Raw genomic sequence first — 18693 nt, 5'->3', positions numbered from 1 at the left:
AGGCATGAGTTTCACTGAGTGCTTCTTAGTTTATGAGACGTTTAGGAGTCTATTTCAGAAGCATTTTCTTTGTTGTGGATTCCATGTTTTAAAACACTAAATCACTATTTTACCTCAGTATTGGATAAAATCTCACTTGTTTGGAATATGGTAATAATCCAATAATAATTAATAATAACAATAATAAGTAGTAGTGGGGCTGGAAAGATGATCCAGTGAGTAAAGTGCTTGCTTCACAGGCAAAGATTCAAGTTCAGATCCTCAGTACCCTGAAAAAACTGGACATGCTAGTATTGTAACTTCAGTGCTAATGTGTAGAAGGAGGAGGATTCCAAGGGGTCATTGGCCAGCCAACCGAACCAAAATGGAAAAGGCCAGGCTCAATGAGACACCCTGCCTCAAAAAATAAGGAAGAAAGACAGATGAAGCCATCCAACATTGATTTCTGGCCTCTATATGCACATACATAGGTAAGCATATCTGCACATACTTGTGAAACAGATAAGTGATGATAGAGGCAGATAGATAGATAGGTAGGTAGATAGTAGATGATAGATGAGAGAAATGTACAGAGATGAATAGATAGATGATAGAGATAGAAAGATAGATGATAGATGATAAAGAAATGACTGATTTATTGATAGATAATCGAGAGATAAATATATAGGTAGGGATAGATAGATAGATAGATAGATAGATAGATAGATAGATAGATAGATAGATACATAGATGGATACACAGGCAGATAGACTGATTAGATAGACCAAATGCCAAAGCCATGCTGCTCATGTGCATAGGGCATAAGAGCATATTGCCCCACACCTCTGTATCCAAAGCATATTCCAGGCATCAGCTGTTTTCACTCAAGTACTGACTGGATGACTGCTTTCAAGTGGGTGTTAGAAATACTAGAAGACACCTGTACCTGAGTTAATATTGCTCTCCATCTTCATCACATCGTGCTACAATGTCACACAACTAAAATTAATCCACTGAAGAAGGATGCACTAAAGAGACAGAGGCAACCAGAGTGGACCATGAGATATAAAGAAACCAGTAAACAATGTGTAGCTAAGAGACATTTGCCCATGTAGACTCCTTAATGTTCATAACGGAACCTGAGCGATGTAAGAAGCTAACAGAAGAGAGTTGGTGAAGAGTATACAGAAGACCATGGACAAATCTCTGCAAATCTTCTGAAAACAAAAATATCCAAAACATATTTTGTTTATTTCAAAAATGCCACTGTTAACACTACTAAGCTGAGACACACCTAGCTGGATAGCATCTGCAACCCCTCACTCACAATTCCCATCCTGAAAAAGAGTGGATTTCAATAGGAGGGCTTTCTCTGGAAGACAGAGGTTAGAGGGGGAGGCAGGGCGCTTTCTGAGTACACAATGTTTAGAGAGTTTGCAGAAAATCAATGTCCCATCAAAATTTGCATTCTGTCCATCAACTATGTGAAGCCTTTCTGATTATCACAACTAATTATGGTTAGGCAACACCACTGGATGCCTGGAAAGAACAGAAACAGCATTTGTTTCTAGGGGTGGAAGAGCTAATCCAACCTTTTATGCAGGAAAAAATCAACCCTGGGAAATTTACAAAGGAAAACTGGTAACAATGTCTCCCACTTTGGAACTCTCTCCTCCTGTTTCTCCTACCACCTGTTTCCCTTTCCAAACAACTGTGCTTTTACAGTGTAACATTTGACCCAAATTTAAAGCACTGGTCAGGAAATGAGCTAGCCCATGTTTTAAAGATGCTGAGAGCTCCTCATAGTGGTACAGTACTGCAATCCCAGCACATAGGAGGCTGAGACAGGAGGATTGCAAACTCAAGGCAAGCCTGAGGCACAAAACAAAAACGTGTTTCACAGAGGGATGGGAAGGAATGAAGAAAGGAATGGAGGAAAAGAGGGAGGGAGGGAGAAAAGGAGGGAGGGAAGGGTGAGATGATGAGAGAATTAAAAACAGAGATTGAAGGAATCAGTATAGGATCAGGACATGCCAAGACCAAGTTCCCAGCACAAGGAAGATTTACTTGTCCCAAGGGGACTAAGGGCAGGGAATATAAGACAAAGACAGGAGAGAGAGTACAAGGGAAACAGAGAAGGGAACTAGGGAGAGGGAGTGGGGGTATTTGTCTCAGATGGACAAAGGGCTGTTCTGGATAGAAAGGAGACAAATGGGGGCCATAGATAAATGGTGATTTATAAAAGTAAAGGGGAAAGCCCATGTTAGCATGAGGTGTTTAGTTTTAATTGGGCATGCTAGTTGAGTGAGCCAAAGGGGGCTTCTGATCTCTGGACTTCAATACTTTGTTAGCTGGGCCTTGGAGTCAGCCTCAGGAGGAGGAAGTGGCCTAATAAAGGGAATAGACCTTGGGGATTAGCTTTAGGGATGTAATCTAGCAGTTTTCAGCAAGGCAAAGGGAAGAGGGAGAAGAACAAGTCCTGCAGAACTATGACTGCCATATTCAGGCTGGCTAGAGTCTCTTCAGGGATTAGTGTTCTATGAAAGCATTGTTGAACAAAAAGGAAAAGGAGATGTAGACTGAGACTATCAAATCCACAGTCAAATCCAGCAAGTGAAGAATAACTCAAAAAAGGAATCATCTTCCCTTCTCAATGTGTCACAAATACATGCATCTTTCTTTTCATTTTGTAATGGTAAGTCACTATAGCTCCCACAATGCCCAGGGAGTAGTTTTATATTCAGTTATGTTTGTCCTAATTTTATGAAGGGCTGGTCTAATTGTCCATTGATCAAATCAGATAGATTCCTCTCCAGTTTCTTCTCCATCAGCCAAAATGGGTTCTGTGGCTGCTCAGCTTGTTAAGGCCTTGGTAAGTAGTCCTAACTCATGTAGTCCTCACCTCTCAGAGAACTCCCAAGATCATTCCATCTTCTGAGCATACACATTTTAGGTGACTATAAATCATTGAAAAGATAAATAATTCTTTACAAAGAAGCTAATTTTTACTGTTAATTACTATTTTGCAGAGAATTTACCTTTCTAAAGTGAATTTGGCTTACAAGGTTACACAATCCTACTGTTCCTATTAGTCAGATGCTCTCAAGAATACTTGGGGAGAAGGACTGGGTCAACCTGGAAGAATTAAATGAAAACAATGTCCATAGCAAGTCTTGTAAGGATACAATGTTGGTGATAGCGCCAGTGGAATTCTTCCCTGGGGTTTAACAGGAACATCCTCCTGTAGTGTTGTTCTCTTTTATGTCAGAAGACCACAAAGCCAGGCCTTATGAGACCTGTAATTCCAGCACAGGAATATCTAGAGGTCAGTGTGAGCCAGGGCTATATAAGAGCTCAAGGGTACCCTGGGCATTAGTAAGTGAAACCCTGTTTTCCTAATAAAAGGCAAAATTAAAAAAAAAAAAGATTGAGTATGTTGACCACTAATATAACGCCATCCCAAAGAATAATCACACACACCAAAGTGGCTTCTAGAAGACACCTGAGTTCTGCAGTCCCTGGACATCCACCTCCCAGCAGTCACTTATGCTCAGCACAACTTTAAAAAAGAGCCCCTTATTTAAAGAGAATTAATTAGCATTCCTCCCCTGACCTTCTGCCTGTGCATTGAGGAAAGCTGGGTACTCAACACCCCTCCCCCCCCAATATACACAGATCAGGTATTAACCATCAAGGCCAGGTTTCAACATCCCCACTAACACACACACACACACACACACACACACACACACACACACACAAACACAAACACATGGGGGGGGCGGTTAGCTATAATGACCAGGACTTAACATTCTATTATACACACATGGGGGGTATATGTCTTTTTTATGAAGTCCATTTTATATTTTAAAAGATAAAATTCTAAACTTGTTCCTTGAAGCAGTATGAAACCTAAAACTCAACCTCTGAAGGCAAATAAAACAATTGGTTAACAAGTGATCCCATCAATATGAACCAGTAGCAGGGATGGTGGTGCAAACCTTTAATCCCAGCACTTGGGAGGCAGAGGCAGGTGCATCTCTGTGAGTTCAGGACAAGCCTGATCTACAAAAGCAAGTTCCAGAACAGGCTCCAAAACTGCACAGAGAAACCCTGTCTCGAAGAACAAAACAAAAAGATGAACCAGTAACTCACACAACCCAATTAACATGAACAAAATAAGACGGATTATTAACAAATAAACAACCTAAATCTAACATGATGGCCAAGTAAATAGGTCAACAACAATGAACCAATCAAGTAATCTAGTATTTAATAGGAAACCAAGTAGATCACTATTTAACAGAGAACACAACCAAGTCAACTCTTAAGGTGCCAAGTTCAGCATCATATCAAACTGTGAAATCTAACTCATCCTTGAGTTGCTCCTTGCTGATCCAGACAGGCCCCAGGAAATCCTGTCACACCACTGCCTATTGGGACTAGAAGTGGCCAGTATACCCGTACTTACGGAGATTATTTATGGGGGTTCTTGTGTCCATGTTCTCATAGTGCTGCACGTGGACGACAATGTTAAGGTCTCTCTCCATGTGGTCAGTGTTGCAGTGACCCTGTGGCCTCATGACATCTGCAAGGGCTCTGGAGGAACAAAGAACAGAACACTGCTCATTCGCAATATGACAGCATGTACCTGCCATGTGCCCAGCACTGCCCAATTAGACAAAAGACAAAGCTATCCCTTCCAGAGAGCCACCATTCCAGTTAGGATAGACAGGAAAACACAGAAGTAATAAATTGGAGGTTACAAAGTCACTCTATGCACAGGTCACTGGCAGGTCAGATGATTAGCTCATGCAGTGTGGCTCCACCCCAGAGGCTGACACAGATGCCTATACTTCCTGTTTAGCAATGGCCCAGTCCTTGTCATAAACTAATTATTAACCTAAGCACAGAAAGCAATGGCATGGCATCCCTTACCAAAGCCAAAGAATATAGACCATCCATTTACTCCTTTACAGAAGAGTGGATGAAGACTCAGAGAGGTGAATTAACCTTCCCAAAGTCACACAGCCAGTATGTAGCAAAGAGACACCAGCCAACCTTTTCTTTTTACTCATATTTTATTTTTCTTTTTAAGAGGATAGGAACATAGTTAGACTGATATTGATGGACATCACAATGAGATGTAAACTGTGTTTGCACTTAGAACAGATCAGACAACAGTCAGACACATGTCACATCCTAAAATCAGACCAATATATACATCTCCCTCTTTATTTACCCTCCATGACATGTGTACTTAGAGATATGCAAATATTCTTAAACATATGTAGTACCAGAGTGTTATTTGCATGTGAATCCCTCCACACATGTGGTCTCCTTGAACCTCCTTCTGTTTTCTCCTTTGTTCATGCACATGAAGCTAGGGGGAGTGCTGACTGCTCCAGCCTCTTCACTACCATATCCACTTACCTGCAAGGATGGCTGTCTCTATCTGCAACCCTAGCAAGGTGGATGAACCAACCAGCCACAGTGGAGCTACAAGCATGGAGGTGTTCTGTGAAAAACCAGTAGATGCATCTCTGTTATTATGAACAATCCCAGGAACCAAGACTTTGGCAAACATCTTCATATCAATCTCTTCTTGGCCCAGGAAGAAGTGCATACCTGCAAGCCCTGCTTCCATTTTTAGGGGATATAACCAGATGTTCCTAGCCAAGTAGACTCAGAGGATCCTTATCAAAGAAGACAGAGAAAGGGGAAACACTGCTTTGGAGGGGTCCAAACAGATTCCCAGGAGCTCAGCAGAATTTATCTGCTGAAGGAACCCCTCCACAGCACTAATAAGCACAGCTTAAACTGTCTAGATCCATCTGAATCCAGAGGGTTTAGAAACCTCAGAGCTGGGGCATGTGGCAGGTGCTTTTGAAAGCCCTCCTGTGCACCGACTGTGTGCTTAAATTCAATTTTGTGTCTGTGCTAGAACCACGGAGAGCTGAATGAGAAAGGTTTGATTGTGGCGACAGGCTGTGGCCAGAACCACAGCTAGGGAGAAATCTGAAGGAAGAGAGACCAAGGGCAGTAAGCCAGAGGCTGCAGGGGCTAGAAGCCAAGATGATATCCATGAAAAGGAGAATAACAACAGCTCACACTCATTTGTTCATTCAACAGATGTTTATTGTCTACAGTATGCCATGCATAACATGAGGCCCTGGGGATACAGCACTGCACAAGCTGAAAGAGGTCGTGGGCTTCTTGGAGCTTACATTCTATGGAGAGAATAAAAATAAATATGTTAAATAAAAATAAGCAAGAGCTGAAATAAACAAAGAAGGATGCAGCCAACAGAGCCAGGAGCCAAAACAGCATTTTCCATAACAACCACAAAGTAGAAACAGTCCATATGTCCATCAGCTGATAAGCAGAATGCAATGTTTGAAATGGAATATTACTCAGCCATGAAGAGGAAGAATGGAGCCCTGACACCAGCTCTAACATGAATAAACTTGAAAATCTTATGGCCAGTAAGAGAAAGCAAACACAAAAATCCTGGGTTTTTATGGATTTTTTTTTTTAACAGCAAATGTCTAGAATAAACAAGTCAATAAAGAGAAAGTACAATTATGTATGCAGAAGCTATGTGGGAACTGAGTAATAACAGATAAGGAATGATTTTGGTTGGGGAAGCAGTTTGTGCTTCATTAGATTATTGCATCTTAAAATGGGAGAGGTAGGGAGAGATGCCAGGGCAGCATTCTATGAAGAAGTGAGACTTGAGTGAACAGAGATAGGCTGGTCATGTCAGGCCATAGTCTGTGGACTCAAAGATGTATGTCAAAGGTTCAGTTTCCATTAACACTGTGGATTATAGTGAGAACTTTACAAGGCAGGGATAGTTGGAGGTCTTCAGGTTATTGGAGGCATGTCCTCAAGAATTGTGGGACCTGGTGTCTTCTGTTCTGTTTGCCTTTCTGTTCATGAAGAGAACAGCTGTGCTCCAGCACATGCTCCTGCCAAGGCATGCTACCTCATTGCCAAGGTCAACATATTATGACCTGAAACCTCCAGGGCTGTAAGCCAAAATAAACCTGTTCTCTGTGTAAACTGATTAGCTTGGATGTTTGTTACAGTAACAGAAAGCTAGCTCACACACATGAAGGTGACAGAAATAACATGTCAGGCAGGACATAGGGAAGAATTAGGCAAGCAAGCTATAAAGCTGGAACAGGGCAAATGGGGAAACATCACAAGGTATAGATTGTCATAACCCATTTTGAAGATCAAGGAACTACCCACTTCAGCTCCACCACTCACTGGAGTCAGTGGAGTCCCAGTCCTGAATGTCTGAAATAAAAGTTCATGCCCTTCCTACCTCTGTGCAATAGGCATGTTCTGAAACTATTCAGGAAGGCTTCAGGGAAGGGGAGCTCTGAGAGCAGAACAGGGCCTTGCAAACCTAACTTGCCTTTTTCACTTCTAAACGGGCTCTTCATCCTGGGCTTCAAAGGATCGCTGAATTCCTCTGGAATTGAATGAAAAATTTGTTTGTGCTGCTTTTTTTTTTCTTGAGCAAAGAAGCCATAACTTTCATCAAATTCCCCACAGGCTCACCCCCAAAGTACCAAATATTCAAGCTTTCCAGAGAACCACAAAGCAAGGGTTTGGAGTGGCAACCTTCAACCTAGCTGGCACAGGTCTCTGGGCAGCTTCTGGGTACTGGGAACTGTGATACTCCAGCTTCAGAGTCAAAAGGCAACTGTCTCCCAGTGCTGTCATTCATAAGGCATGCAGTGGGACCAAAACCTAGAGATCCAGTTCTGGATGCAGAGCATCAACAGCATTCTTGGCTCATTCCAGTGGAAAAGACTATGCCAATATGGCTTTTGGTCATTAAAATGAGAAAACAGTTCACTTCTGTGTGTCGATGCCATTCTCTGCTGGATTCACACAGCAGATGACAGGAGTCAGGGACCAAGGACCAGGGAAAGTAGCCACCAGAGACACCCTCACCAAGACAATAAATTATAAACATTAGATCAGGCATGAACATTATAAACATCATGAAGCAGATACATGGCTAAATGAAGAGCTTTCCTCTATAAAACTACAGGCCAAAGGCAAGGCTGCAATAGTAACAACACAGTAGGCCAGGTGTGGTGCTGCACACCGGTAATCAGCAATGGGAATTCCTGCCCAGACAGGAATATGGTAACTCTGAAGCTACCCTGGGTTACATGGGGGAGTTCAAGGCCATCCTAGGCTACATAGTGAGTCCCCATTGAGAAGCAGAGCAGACAGAGGGAAAAGGGAGATGGGAAGCAGAATAGAACAAAGGTGAAGGGAAGCAAGAAATGACAGTAATGGAGGGAGAGATGGAGAGGAGAGAAAAGGAGGGAAAGGAAGAGGAGGTACAAACAACTCTACTCTCCATTAGCTGTTCACAAAGTTAAAATGGGAGTGGTCCATTCAGATCCAAACTAAGTCATCCCCCCCCCCCGCAAAAAACTCAAACTCTCAAGAATCACATTCAAAACACGGATTTATTTATGTGTGTAGAACATTATCTTTAGTGTACACAGTGCCTTGGAACTGTAGTTAGTGGAAGCAGGAAGACATCACAACTAACTGCAGACTTCAAATAATTTTTATTTTTCCCACCTTCTACACAGTACAAAACTTTCTCATGCAAGCTTTACAATACACCTTATACTTGTGCATAGGTTCTGGTGTATGCTAATTAACAAAATGAGCATTTTATGGGATACATACTAAAACATTTTTAAGCAGGGAAAGGATCATCTATTCATCACAAACAAAACAAACCAACACTGAAGGGTTTGACACCCGGTTCTGGTGTCTGTTCAGCTTCATTGTGCTTATAGAGGACATAAGATTATCTGGAAATCTTACTAAAATGAAAATTCTGATTCAGTAACTCAGATAGGACCTAAAAATTTGCTCAAGCTGACAATACTGCTAGTCCATAAAGATCAAGATACTACAGGTGCTGATGCTGTATGTACTACAGTAATTTGGCTACATTGTGCCAAGATGTTTGACAAAACTATTTTCTGGGTGCTTCTGAGAAAGTACTCTTGGATGAGATAAACATGGAATTGGTAAACTGAGGAAGGTAGATTTCACATTGTAATGTGGGTAGGCCTTATTCAATATTTAGGAGTCTAAATAAAGTAAAGGATTGACCCTTTCTCAACTAACAGAATTTTTCTGCCAGATGGCCATGAAACTTGAACACTGATTCTTCCTGGTTCTGTAGAATGCTCTCTGTCAGCCTTCAGGCTTGTCCTCAGATAGCAGCTTGTTAAATTTTGGGCTTGATAATTCTGTATAAGAAAGCTTTTGATATATTGATTCTGTTTCCTGGATCATTCTCTCATTTGTGTCCCTCATAGAAGAAACTACACTTAGACTCCTTTCCTCCCTTCCCCTGCCATATACATTCTCTTAACCTAGTCCATGACAACTGTGTCTTTGTGGTTGAAAAATGATTGAATATTGGCAATTTGGCAAGCTTCAACCTACTTATCAATTTTCTTGTACATTTCATTGTGTGATACCTATCCCTCCAATATGTGACTAACAGCTCTGTGAGGGAAAGAATTGCATCTGTGTCTGTCACTGTCCTCTCATAGTTCTAGCTCAGAACTGGCCAGAAAAATGAGTATCCATTAGATGGATGAAGAATGGATGGAAGTATATGAATGGATGGATGATGATGGATGGATATATAGATAAACAGATAAATGATTAGGTAGATATATGAATAATATATAAATGAATGAATGGATTGATATGTGATATGAATAATATATAAATGAATGAATGGATTGATATGTGAATGAACAAATGGATGACCTATAGGTGGATGGATATATGAAAAGATGGATGGATAAATGGATGGATATATGAATGGATGGATAAATGGATAAACAGATATATGAATAGATAAATGGATGGATGGGTTGGGATGGTTTGTGCCAAGTAAAACAGAATTCTCTATATTAGGTACTCAGGAGAGAGGTATGGGATGCCTGTCCCTGCATTCCTGTGAGTAATAATGAAGACACAGATAACAAACCAATCAACTGATAAACCAGTAGCTTACTTTGAGACCATGCTACAAAGAGAAGAAAACAACACTGTGCACTCAGTTGGAACATGTGGAAAAGTGGAGAAGCTCAGCATGAGAGGTCAGAGGACTTCCTGGAGAAGGGAACATTATAACCGGAGCCTCAATGTGAGGATGTGCCACTTGAGCTCTAATATCTAATGGAAGAGGAGTGAGCCAAAGAGACAGATCTGAGATGGGAATGAGCATGGCCTGTTGTTGGCGTTAGGATAATTTGAGAGGGATCTTGATAGAGGATTCCATGGCAAACAAGGGTGACTGAGCAGAGGTGGGGTGGGGGGGTGGGGGTGGATGGGGCAAGAGGAACGGGGGCTGAAAGAAAAAAGAGGTAAAGAGACAGACACAGAGAAAGGACGGAAGAGAAGGGGCTGACAGGGAAAAATCCTGCCTGTCCCAGGGAAACAGCAGGAAAGAGGGAGCTGAAAGGGGAGCAAAGACATTTCTTTTAAAGGGTCCTTTGCACCTTGGCTGACCAGGGTACTGCCTGAATGCATTCTGGCGGGTGACAGGGGCAGGCCAGAAAAATGCCTGAATCCTTATAGATGTGACAAAACGGAAACATTAAATCACTGTTCTTTCTGACACAGAAAGCAGATGTCATTATTTCCAAACAGAAAGCTATAGTCCCTTGCCTGAAAGCCCCCAGGAGTCCAAGTCGAAACTTTGGAGAAGATTGCTTTCTTCTTTGCTTGTTTGTTTTTGGTGGGTATATTTTGTTTTGAGACAGGGTCTCATGTATTAAAGGCTGGCCTCAAATTCCCTATGTAGCTAGGGGTGACCTTGAACTACTGGTTATTCTACCTCCTCATCCCCCACCCCAGAACTGGGAGAATAGGTGTGCACCACCATGCCTGGTTTTATGTCTGGTTTTATGGGGCTCACATCCAAGACTCCATGCACACAAGGCAAGTTCCCTAACAGCAAAGCCACATTCCAAACTCATGTCCTGAACACCAAAATCTCTTGCACAAGAAACTTCATTCATTGTTCAGAACACAAGGACAATGGTCACAGTCAAAGTCTCTAGAGTGGTAGTTACACTAGTGCAAACAAATACCAAAGATTATCAAACTCTATAGCCAAAATGTGCACATTTGGCTTTATAAGTTATGATCTGTAACGCTGTTTTTCAATCCCCAGAGAGAAGCAAATGTGCCCTGCAAGAAAAATAGAGACATCTGTGGTCAGCACACAGGGGCTTCTTCAGCAAGGAAAGCCATGAAATAACCACAAATGCTCAAAAAAATGTCAAGCAGGAGGGTCATGGTCACAGGAAAGCCCCAAAAGAGGACAGTTACCACTCCGTGTTATGTCTTTGCAAAGGACTATGGATTTTCTAACCCATTTTTTTCTTTTTAATCACACAGGACACTGCTATATCATTTGCCCACATGGATTTATATTTTTCTGACTTGGATTTTTTTTATTCTGTTTGAAGGTAGGAAAAACAACATGTGTTTCCTACTGGCTTCAAGGAGAAAGAGCTTCAAACATATGCTTCTGCCCTCAAGGTTGCTTCCCCAACACTTGTACCAACTCTAAACCTGCCAGGGCAGATACATAAATATTACCAAATGTGATCTCATACTGACTCCTAGAGCAGGCCCTGATGCATGGTGCTATTTTTGGGACACTGGGCACTTCTTTGGGATCTGAGAAAACTGGAGAATCCACACTCCAGCACGGTGCAGCCTAGTGGCCAAGGCTTTGGTCTGGGTTTAAAATAAGACTCCTCTAGCTCACTGGGTGCTTATTCACCCTCTTGGAAAGCAGTCTCTGCCTTTGTAAACGGCAGACTGTCATAGAAGCTACCTTGTGGGGGAAGGGTGTGAAATTAAATGAGAATTTACACATAAGCTTGTGGCAAAATTGCAAATCTAACACGGGTTCTTCGACATCCCCCAGACAGCACTTCGCAATACATTTCTTCTAGTCCCACACAAGCCATCCCTCCTGTTCAGAGGTTGCCAGCTTCGCTGATCAGATGGAAATGCAAATCCAGAGGTTAGACTTGGCCACTGCCACAGAGTACAAAGTACAGACTGGTTACTGTAGTGCAAACTGCAACTCACCCTCTTCAGTGAACAAGGGATTCCAACAAGAAGGATGCTGGGTGGTGACTCTAGATATGTTAATCACTTCCAAGTCTGCCTCTCTGTGGTTTCACAACCTTCAGATGAGAACTGGACTCTCAGAGAGGTGAAGCAACCTTCCCAAGGTCACACTAATATTAAGGCTTCACTAGATCTGCTGGGAGCATGTGCCATTCACACAGGCTCCTGATGCTCCCAGGTTCACAGGTGACATGATAAAGTTAGTTGAAAGGATTCTCTAAAGGGGACAGTCACCACCCAGCCACAATCAGTGCTGCTATGTGAAGACTGTAGGTATGGATTACAAGATCTCCCAAACTGGCCAGAGGAATCAGAAACTGGAATTCTCTGAGAATCCCAGCTCTTCAGTACTAGCTAACTTGGGAGTTGGTTTTAAAACAGTGTGAATATTAGGGACCAAAGAGATTTCACAGCTTAATACAATACCTCTTTACCAGATCCAGACTTAACTCTGAAGGCCATTTAGGGTATGAGGAGACTTTAATAAGATTGGACAAATAGTGACAGTATGGTATTTTGTTGTTGTTGTTCTCTTTGTAAGTTATGATAATGGACTTGTACTGTGTGGGAAATGTTCTTGGTCTTAGAAGACCCATGCTTTAAGTATGTGGGACTGAATGCTGTGTCTGAAACTTATTTTCAAATGGTTCAGCTGAAGGGGGATAGGAAGGAAGAAGGCAGAGGAAGAAGGGAAGAGGGAAGGAAGTAGAAAGAGAAAAGGAGGGGGGAAGGGAGAAAGGAGATTAAAATGGAAGGGAGGGGAGTGAATGGAAGGAAGGGGAATAAAGGTCAAAAGAAACAACAAGAAAGCCTGAAATGGAGCAAATTTGACAACACTGTAAAGCTAGTTTAATTAAGATTAGTGGTTCTCACTGGGGGGGGGGAATTTTACTCTTTCGTGTTATATGACAGTGTGTAGTGACATTTTCTACTGTCATGGCAGGTGTCATTTACTCAATGGGTAGGGCTCAAGGATGTTGCCAAACACCCTACAATATGCAAGGCAGTTCCCACCACATGGGTTCTTATCCAACTCTGATAAATAGTGCCAGGGGTGACAGGCTGTGATCAAGCAAAAGATGTCCTAAAGCTCCTCATATTCCCTTCAAGGTTTTTGAATGTTTAAATTTTCTCATAGTAGAAACATATGGTGGCACACACCTGTGAACCCATTCGCTGGGAACCTGGGGTGAAAGACTAAAAGTTGAGGGGGGCTGCCTGGGCCACACAGTCAGTCTCTGTCTCAAAACAATACGCAAAAAACTTCTAAGATACATAAATAGTAACTAACACTTTGCAGGAGGTTTAAATGGTTAGCCAGCATTGCAGTCATATTGTCCAAAAACAGGGGCTGCCTATAGCTGCTACCATGGTGCTACGGCAATGCATCCATGACTTTCATCCCCCCTGCCCCGCCCTCCTTCAGTGTTATATGTCTGTGGGGGGAGAGAGCTGCACTTGACTCTGTGTGGGGACATGTGGAAACCAGAGGTCAATGTCTGAATACTCTCTTCTATTCTCTCCATTTTACATTGGGAATGGAGTATCTCACTATACCTGGATCTCACCAGTTGGTTAGACTGACTAGACAGCAAGGCCCTGGGACCCACTTGTCTCCACCTCTAGCTCTAGGGTTACAGCCATTCACCACAGTGCTCAGCTTTTTATGTGGGTGCTGAGATTTGAACCCAGGTCCTCATGACTGCACAGCAAGCACTCTTCCTCACTGAACCATCTCCCTAGCCCATGCACATGTACAGTCCTTACATGATGGCATGGGTTCTCTCCACCCTTCCTGATGGCTGTGCTTCTCTTCTTTTTCCATCCTCAACTGCCCAGAGGGAAGTGGGCCATATGCCAAGAATCTAAATGTGCATTTGATATGCTGGTGGCCTCCACTGGAAAACACAAGTTTCCTGGTCACCAGGATGAAGTGTGCAGAGGAATACTACCACCTTTATGTCCTTGACCAGGTGCTTCCCAGGTGACATAAGAAAAAACCCATGACTGCATCCTGCAGCTCCTGACAGACACCAAGAGGCTGTGGTTGGCAGGTTAACTTCACCTGGAATATGCCTCGCCTCAGAGCAGCTTCTTTTCTACTAAGCTTGAGGCACTGGTCCCTGCTGGAAGATCTTAGCACCATAAGGCAGAAGCTAATGAGCCTTTGCCACAATGGGTTCCAAATGATTAAGTACAAAAGCAGCACGTGATGCATCCTGAAGGACCTGGGGCAGCCCGGGTGCCACAGGAAGGTTATACAAGTGGGGAAAACAAGCTACAGAATGCAGAGAGTCACACTGCTCTTCGATGTTCTCTTGGATTAACTCTGATCTTCCTACCATTGGAAAATATTTCCAAACTTAAGGCCAGTGTTTCTCCTGGATATCATATTCACTGAAAGAGGGTGTTAAAGGAGACATCTGGGGCCCACTCCAAACATACTGACTCTCGATCTCCAAAGCAAGAATTAAAAGTCTGTACCTTGGGAAGCTCCCCAGATTCTGATGCTGGGCCTGAAAACATATGATCCAGATGCAAGTGAGTTCAATCCAGTATTACTATGGACAGCACGACTGTCTTCTAATTGTGTGACTTTGAGCAAAGCCACTTCATGATTGTCTCCTATATAAACAGGAGATTAAATGTAACAGCTGTCTCATAGGCTAGCTGTGAGAACTGAGTTTTTACACACACACACACACACACACAACACAACACAACACACACACACACACACACACACACACACACACACACACACACACAAAACTACCTTACAATCCCTGGCACCCAGCCCTGTGCTTAGCAGGTGTTCATTCTTTTCCCTTCACAGAATCACCCAGAGAGCTTTGCCAGCCCAATGGTATTTGGCTCCCACTCCACATTCTAATTTAAAGTCAAAGGTGCCCCCCCACAATAGGGACTTTAAGCAATATAGGTGGTCTCAAACAGCAGCAAGCATGAAAAGCATGCCTAAGAAGCTGCCAGTAACATAATCGTGTCTTCTGCCTTTCCAAAGTCAGGAATCCACTGCATTCTAGAACCCCAAATGTTTTTAGGAAGAGTGAGTCAAGTTGCTGCTATGTCAGATGTTGCCTCTAAACAGACCTTGTCTAGAACTTGCAGAAAAACTGGAGTCAGTACCTCCAAAGGAGCTGCCTGAGATAAGGGATCAGGACAGGTTTGACCAGAACACCCAATCTAAGAAAACTTGAAGCTGTGGCAGCATAGACCTCTCTCACAGATCTGAAAACAGTAGTTCCTCTTGTCACCAAATCCCCAAAAGGGAGACTTGAGAACTCAGCAAAAAGGCATGGTGGGAATTTCAGTCCCAGTTGTCAGCAAGGCAACCTACCTGTCTGAGCACTAGCTCCCTACACAGCAACACAATGGTCACAGGATCTGCATCCATTTCTCACCCCCACCCTAACAATGACATGGATACTTCCCTGGATAGAACTCTCCTTAAGAGAACCCACCTGGAAGCTGAAGTTAGTTGACAGGGCACCTTGGGGTAGCAGGAGATAGGCTGGGCCAGTGTCTTACTCTTTTGGTCCTGGTTTCCTGGACCCCCTGCTAGGTTACTTTTGTGCTCCAAGACCATACCATCTACCTAGTCCTCCTCACTAACCCAAACTGATCAAACCTTCCCCACCTTCCCCTCCAAATCTCTTATCTTTGGGAAAAGAATAACTCATTGGATACTCTTCCACATATAAATAGAAAATAATTACTAGTGAGGTGGTGATGTTCCTTCGACTATTTTTGGTGGGTCTCTTTGTTCAGATTTTTAGGCAAGTACATGGATCGAGTGCATGCACACTCAGGCATACACACACATGCACACAACTGCGAGCACATGCACACACACAGGACCCTAGTGGGGGTGGAGGTGAAGTAGACTGGAGGGTGAAAGATCACAGGGACTTCAATGCCCAGACTCAGAGTCAGCTTTTGCTTTAGCCATCCCACTGTCAACTGGCCCTTATGGTAGTTTATCGTTTCATCTCTCTCCCCAGGCTTCACACTAACCCCTCATCTTTCCCCTGAGGCTGGGCTCAAGTCTGAATCCTTCTTCTCCAAAGTTATTGAGTTCTGGGAATCAATTTAGACATCCAGGAAAGGGGTTACACAAAAAAAGCTAATAGCTCTCCATTAATCCCCAAATGATTTCTCCCATCTGCTGCGACTTTGCCCTATGTTGGGACTTGCATAATAAAGGGAAAAGCAAAGTTGACGAATCAAGGTGCTTGGAAGGTGGAGGAGGGTGGCCTCAGAGGCAGCTCCAACCCAGGCAAGGGGCTCAGCGCTGTGATGGCTGCAGCATAAAGATAGACGTTGAGGGAGAAAATGACGGAGGGGAGAGATGAGGTTCCAATCATGGGCTATCAAAGCACTGGGAAAGCAAAGCGGCCAGCTCCAAGGAGGCTTTTGTCCTCACTCCTTCCTGCACTCTCCCTCTCCTTTGCGTCGTTTTCGCTAGTGTACGAGTTGCAGGAGGCACTCATTCCCTTCCCCCTTCCTCCATCACACACGCGTACGAAGGATCACACTCTCACCCTCCCTTTTAACTTCGCCTGCCTCTGTTTACCTAGAGAGGAGCATCTAGAATCAATGGATCCTCTTCCCCAAAACCCCAGAGTTTGGAGACCCGGCTGTGTTTCAAGTCCCACCACTCTCTGGTGAGAGGAGATAGCAAGTGGGCAAGGGAGGGAAGTGGCCTTCCCCCTTCACACTTGGCGTTCACCCCCACCTGTGCTAAGCTCAGAGCCTCTGCTCATACTGCTAGCGAAAGTTGTTGTCCTGGGTGACATTCCCCAATAGGAAACGTTGGGGTGGGGAGAGCCATGGCTAGGGATGCTGGGATGGGAGGGAAAGGAAAGTGAACCCACGAGGAGGGCGAAGGGGAGGCAGCCCACCTGGACATGTGTTCCCTTTGGGGCCGGTGCGCTTTCTCCAGCCCCAGCTTGGTGAAGATGCCCACCAGCACCATGACAGCCACCACCCCGCAGATGATGTAGACAATCAGATTGGTCTTGTCCTTGGTGGGGTCGTGCAGGGGGTCATCCTTCCGCGCCGGGGGCTTGCCGGTGTTGAGCCAGAGCGGTGTGTCGTAGTTGGTACAGGTGCTCTGGTTCAGTCGCCGCTTCTTAAACGTACAGCAGAACCGGAAGCCACAAGTCCCGCAGCAAAAGATGAAGTCGCCCGAGCTGCAGTTGAACGGTGGGTCCCACTGGCCCATGACATCGAAGTAGCCCCGACAGGAGTCCGGCGTGGGCGCCCGAGTCGGCGGTGCGTCCGATCCCCCGACGCCCTCACCTACCTCTCCGGAGGCGGCCCCAGAGCGGTTGCCCCCTGTGAGCAGCAGCACGCCGCCCAGTTGAGCCAGCTGCCCGTGCCCAGCTCTCTCCTGCGCCCGGCACACGCGGGCGCACAGCTCGGTGAGGAAGCAGCCGAGGAGCAGCCGGAGGACTCGGCGCATCATGTCTCCCAGCCCGGGCTGGAGCGCTCGCCCGCCGCTGGAGCCGCTGCCGCCGCCTCTGGACGCGCGGCCGAAGCTGCCGAGGTTGGTGGCGGGGGCTGCGGGCCGCCGCTGGCCGCACATGCAGGGAGGCGGCGCGGGGCACTCGGTGGTCGGCGGCCACTACGCTCGGCTCAGCCTGCGTTTGCCTCCAGCGCGACGCGCTCTGAGAAGGGGGCTGGCCGGGGAGGAGCGCGCCCGGGCCGGGCGGGGACGAAGCAGGAGCGGAGGCCAGCGCGGGGTGCAGGTCCTGCAGGCCACCGGGGGAGGCGGGGGCGGAGAGCCGGGGAGAGTCGGTGTGTCCGTAACTCCCCTCCGCCTGCCGCCTGGGACTCGGCTCCCACGTCCGCTCGCTCGCAGGATGCTTTTCACCTCTCCAGCTCGCCAAGTGCGCTGGAGAGAGCAAAGCGACACTTGTGGAATGAAGGGAGGGCCAGAGGGAAGGGGGAAGGGGAGGAGGACGGGTAGAGGAGGCGCGCGTGGGGGAGGGGGCGGGCGCGATCTCGAAAGGGGCGGGGTCGCGGGAAGAGGTGACTCGGGCGGGCGGGCGGGGGCGAGTTGGGGGCGTGCAGAGAGTGCTCTGGTAGGAGCAATGAGCTCCGCAGCCGCCAGGTTCGGAAGAGCAGCTAGGATTTCCCGGCAGGTGGAGAGAACCTCGGCCAGGACCTCTGGCACCCTCTCGGGGAGAAAGGTGCGGCTCACCCCCAAGCAAGGGCTTAGAGGTGGCTCCGCCCGCGGCTTTCCCCCACCCCCACCCCACCCCCACCCCACCCCACCTCCCAAGAGGTGCGTGCGCAGGAGCTGCGGTTGCAATCTGTAGATCAGGGAAGGGGTAACTCGGGGAGAATCGGGACAGACTAGATGGCTTGCACACTCTTAAGACACACTAGATGCAGTATAGACAGGGTCGTCCTCCCCTTCCCGAACGGGCGGTTACCACCTTGCCCTTCCCGGGAATGCGCCCT

At 45.5% G+C, this 18693-nt stretch overlaps 1 protein-coding gene across 2 annotated transcripts in view; it reads right to left on the bottom strand.

Annotated features, from left to right (window-relative positions):
• Shisa9 (shisa family member 9) overlaps positions 1-18174 on the bottom strand; it is a 302170-nt gene extending 283996 nt beyond the window's left edge. Inside the window, exons 1-2 of one of the 2 annotated variants that reach the window (XM_051181450.1) lie at positions 17127-18174; positions 4451-4578 (exon numbers count right to left, since the gene is read on the bottom strand). In XM_051181450.1, coding sequence (XP_051037407.1) covers positions 4451-4578; positions 17127-17812 — 814 coding nt within the window. In that variant the 5' untranslated portion in view covers positions 17813-18174. The remainder of the gene's footprint in view (positions 1-4450; positions 4579-17126) is intronic. The other variant, XM_051181451.1, reaches the window with a different exon arrangement.
• Between the last annotated feature and the right edge of the window lie 519 nt (positions 18175-18693).

Source organism: Phodopus roborovskii, unplaced genomic scaffold, assembly GCF_943737965.1.
Source record: "Phodopus roborovskii unplaced genomic scaffold, PHOROB, whole genome shotgun sequence".
NCBI lineage: Eukaryota > Metazoa > Chordata > Mammalia > Rodentia > Cricetidae > Phodopus > Phodopus roborovskii.
Note: the sequence above shows the minus strand (reverse complement) of the source record. Positions and strands in the feature narration are given on the sequence as shown.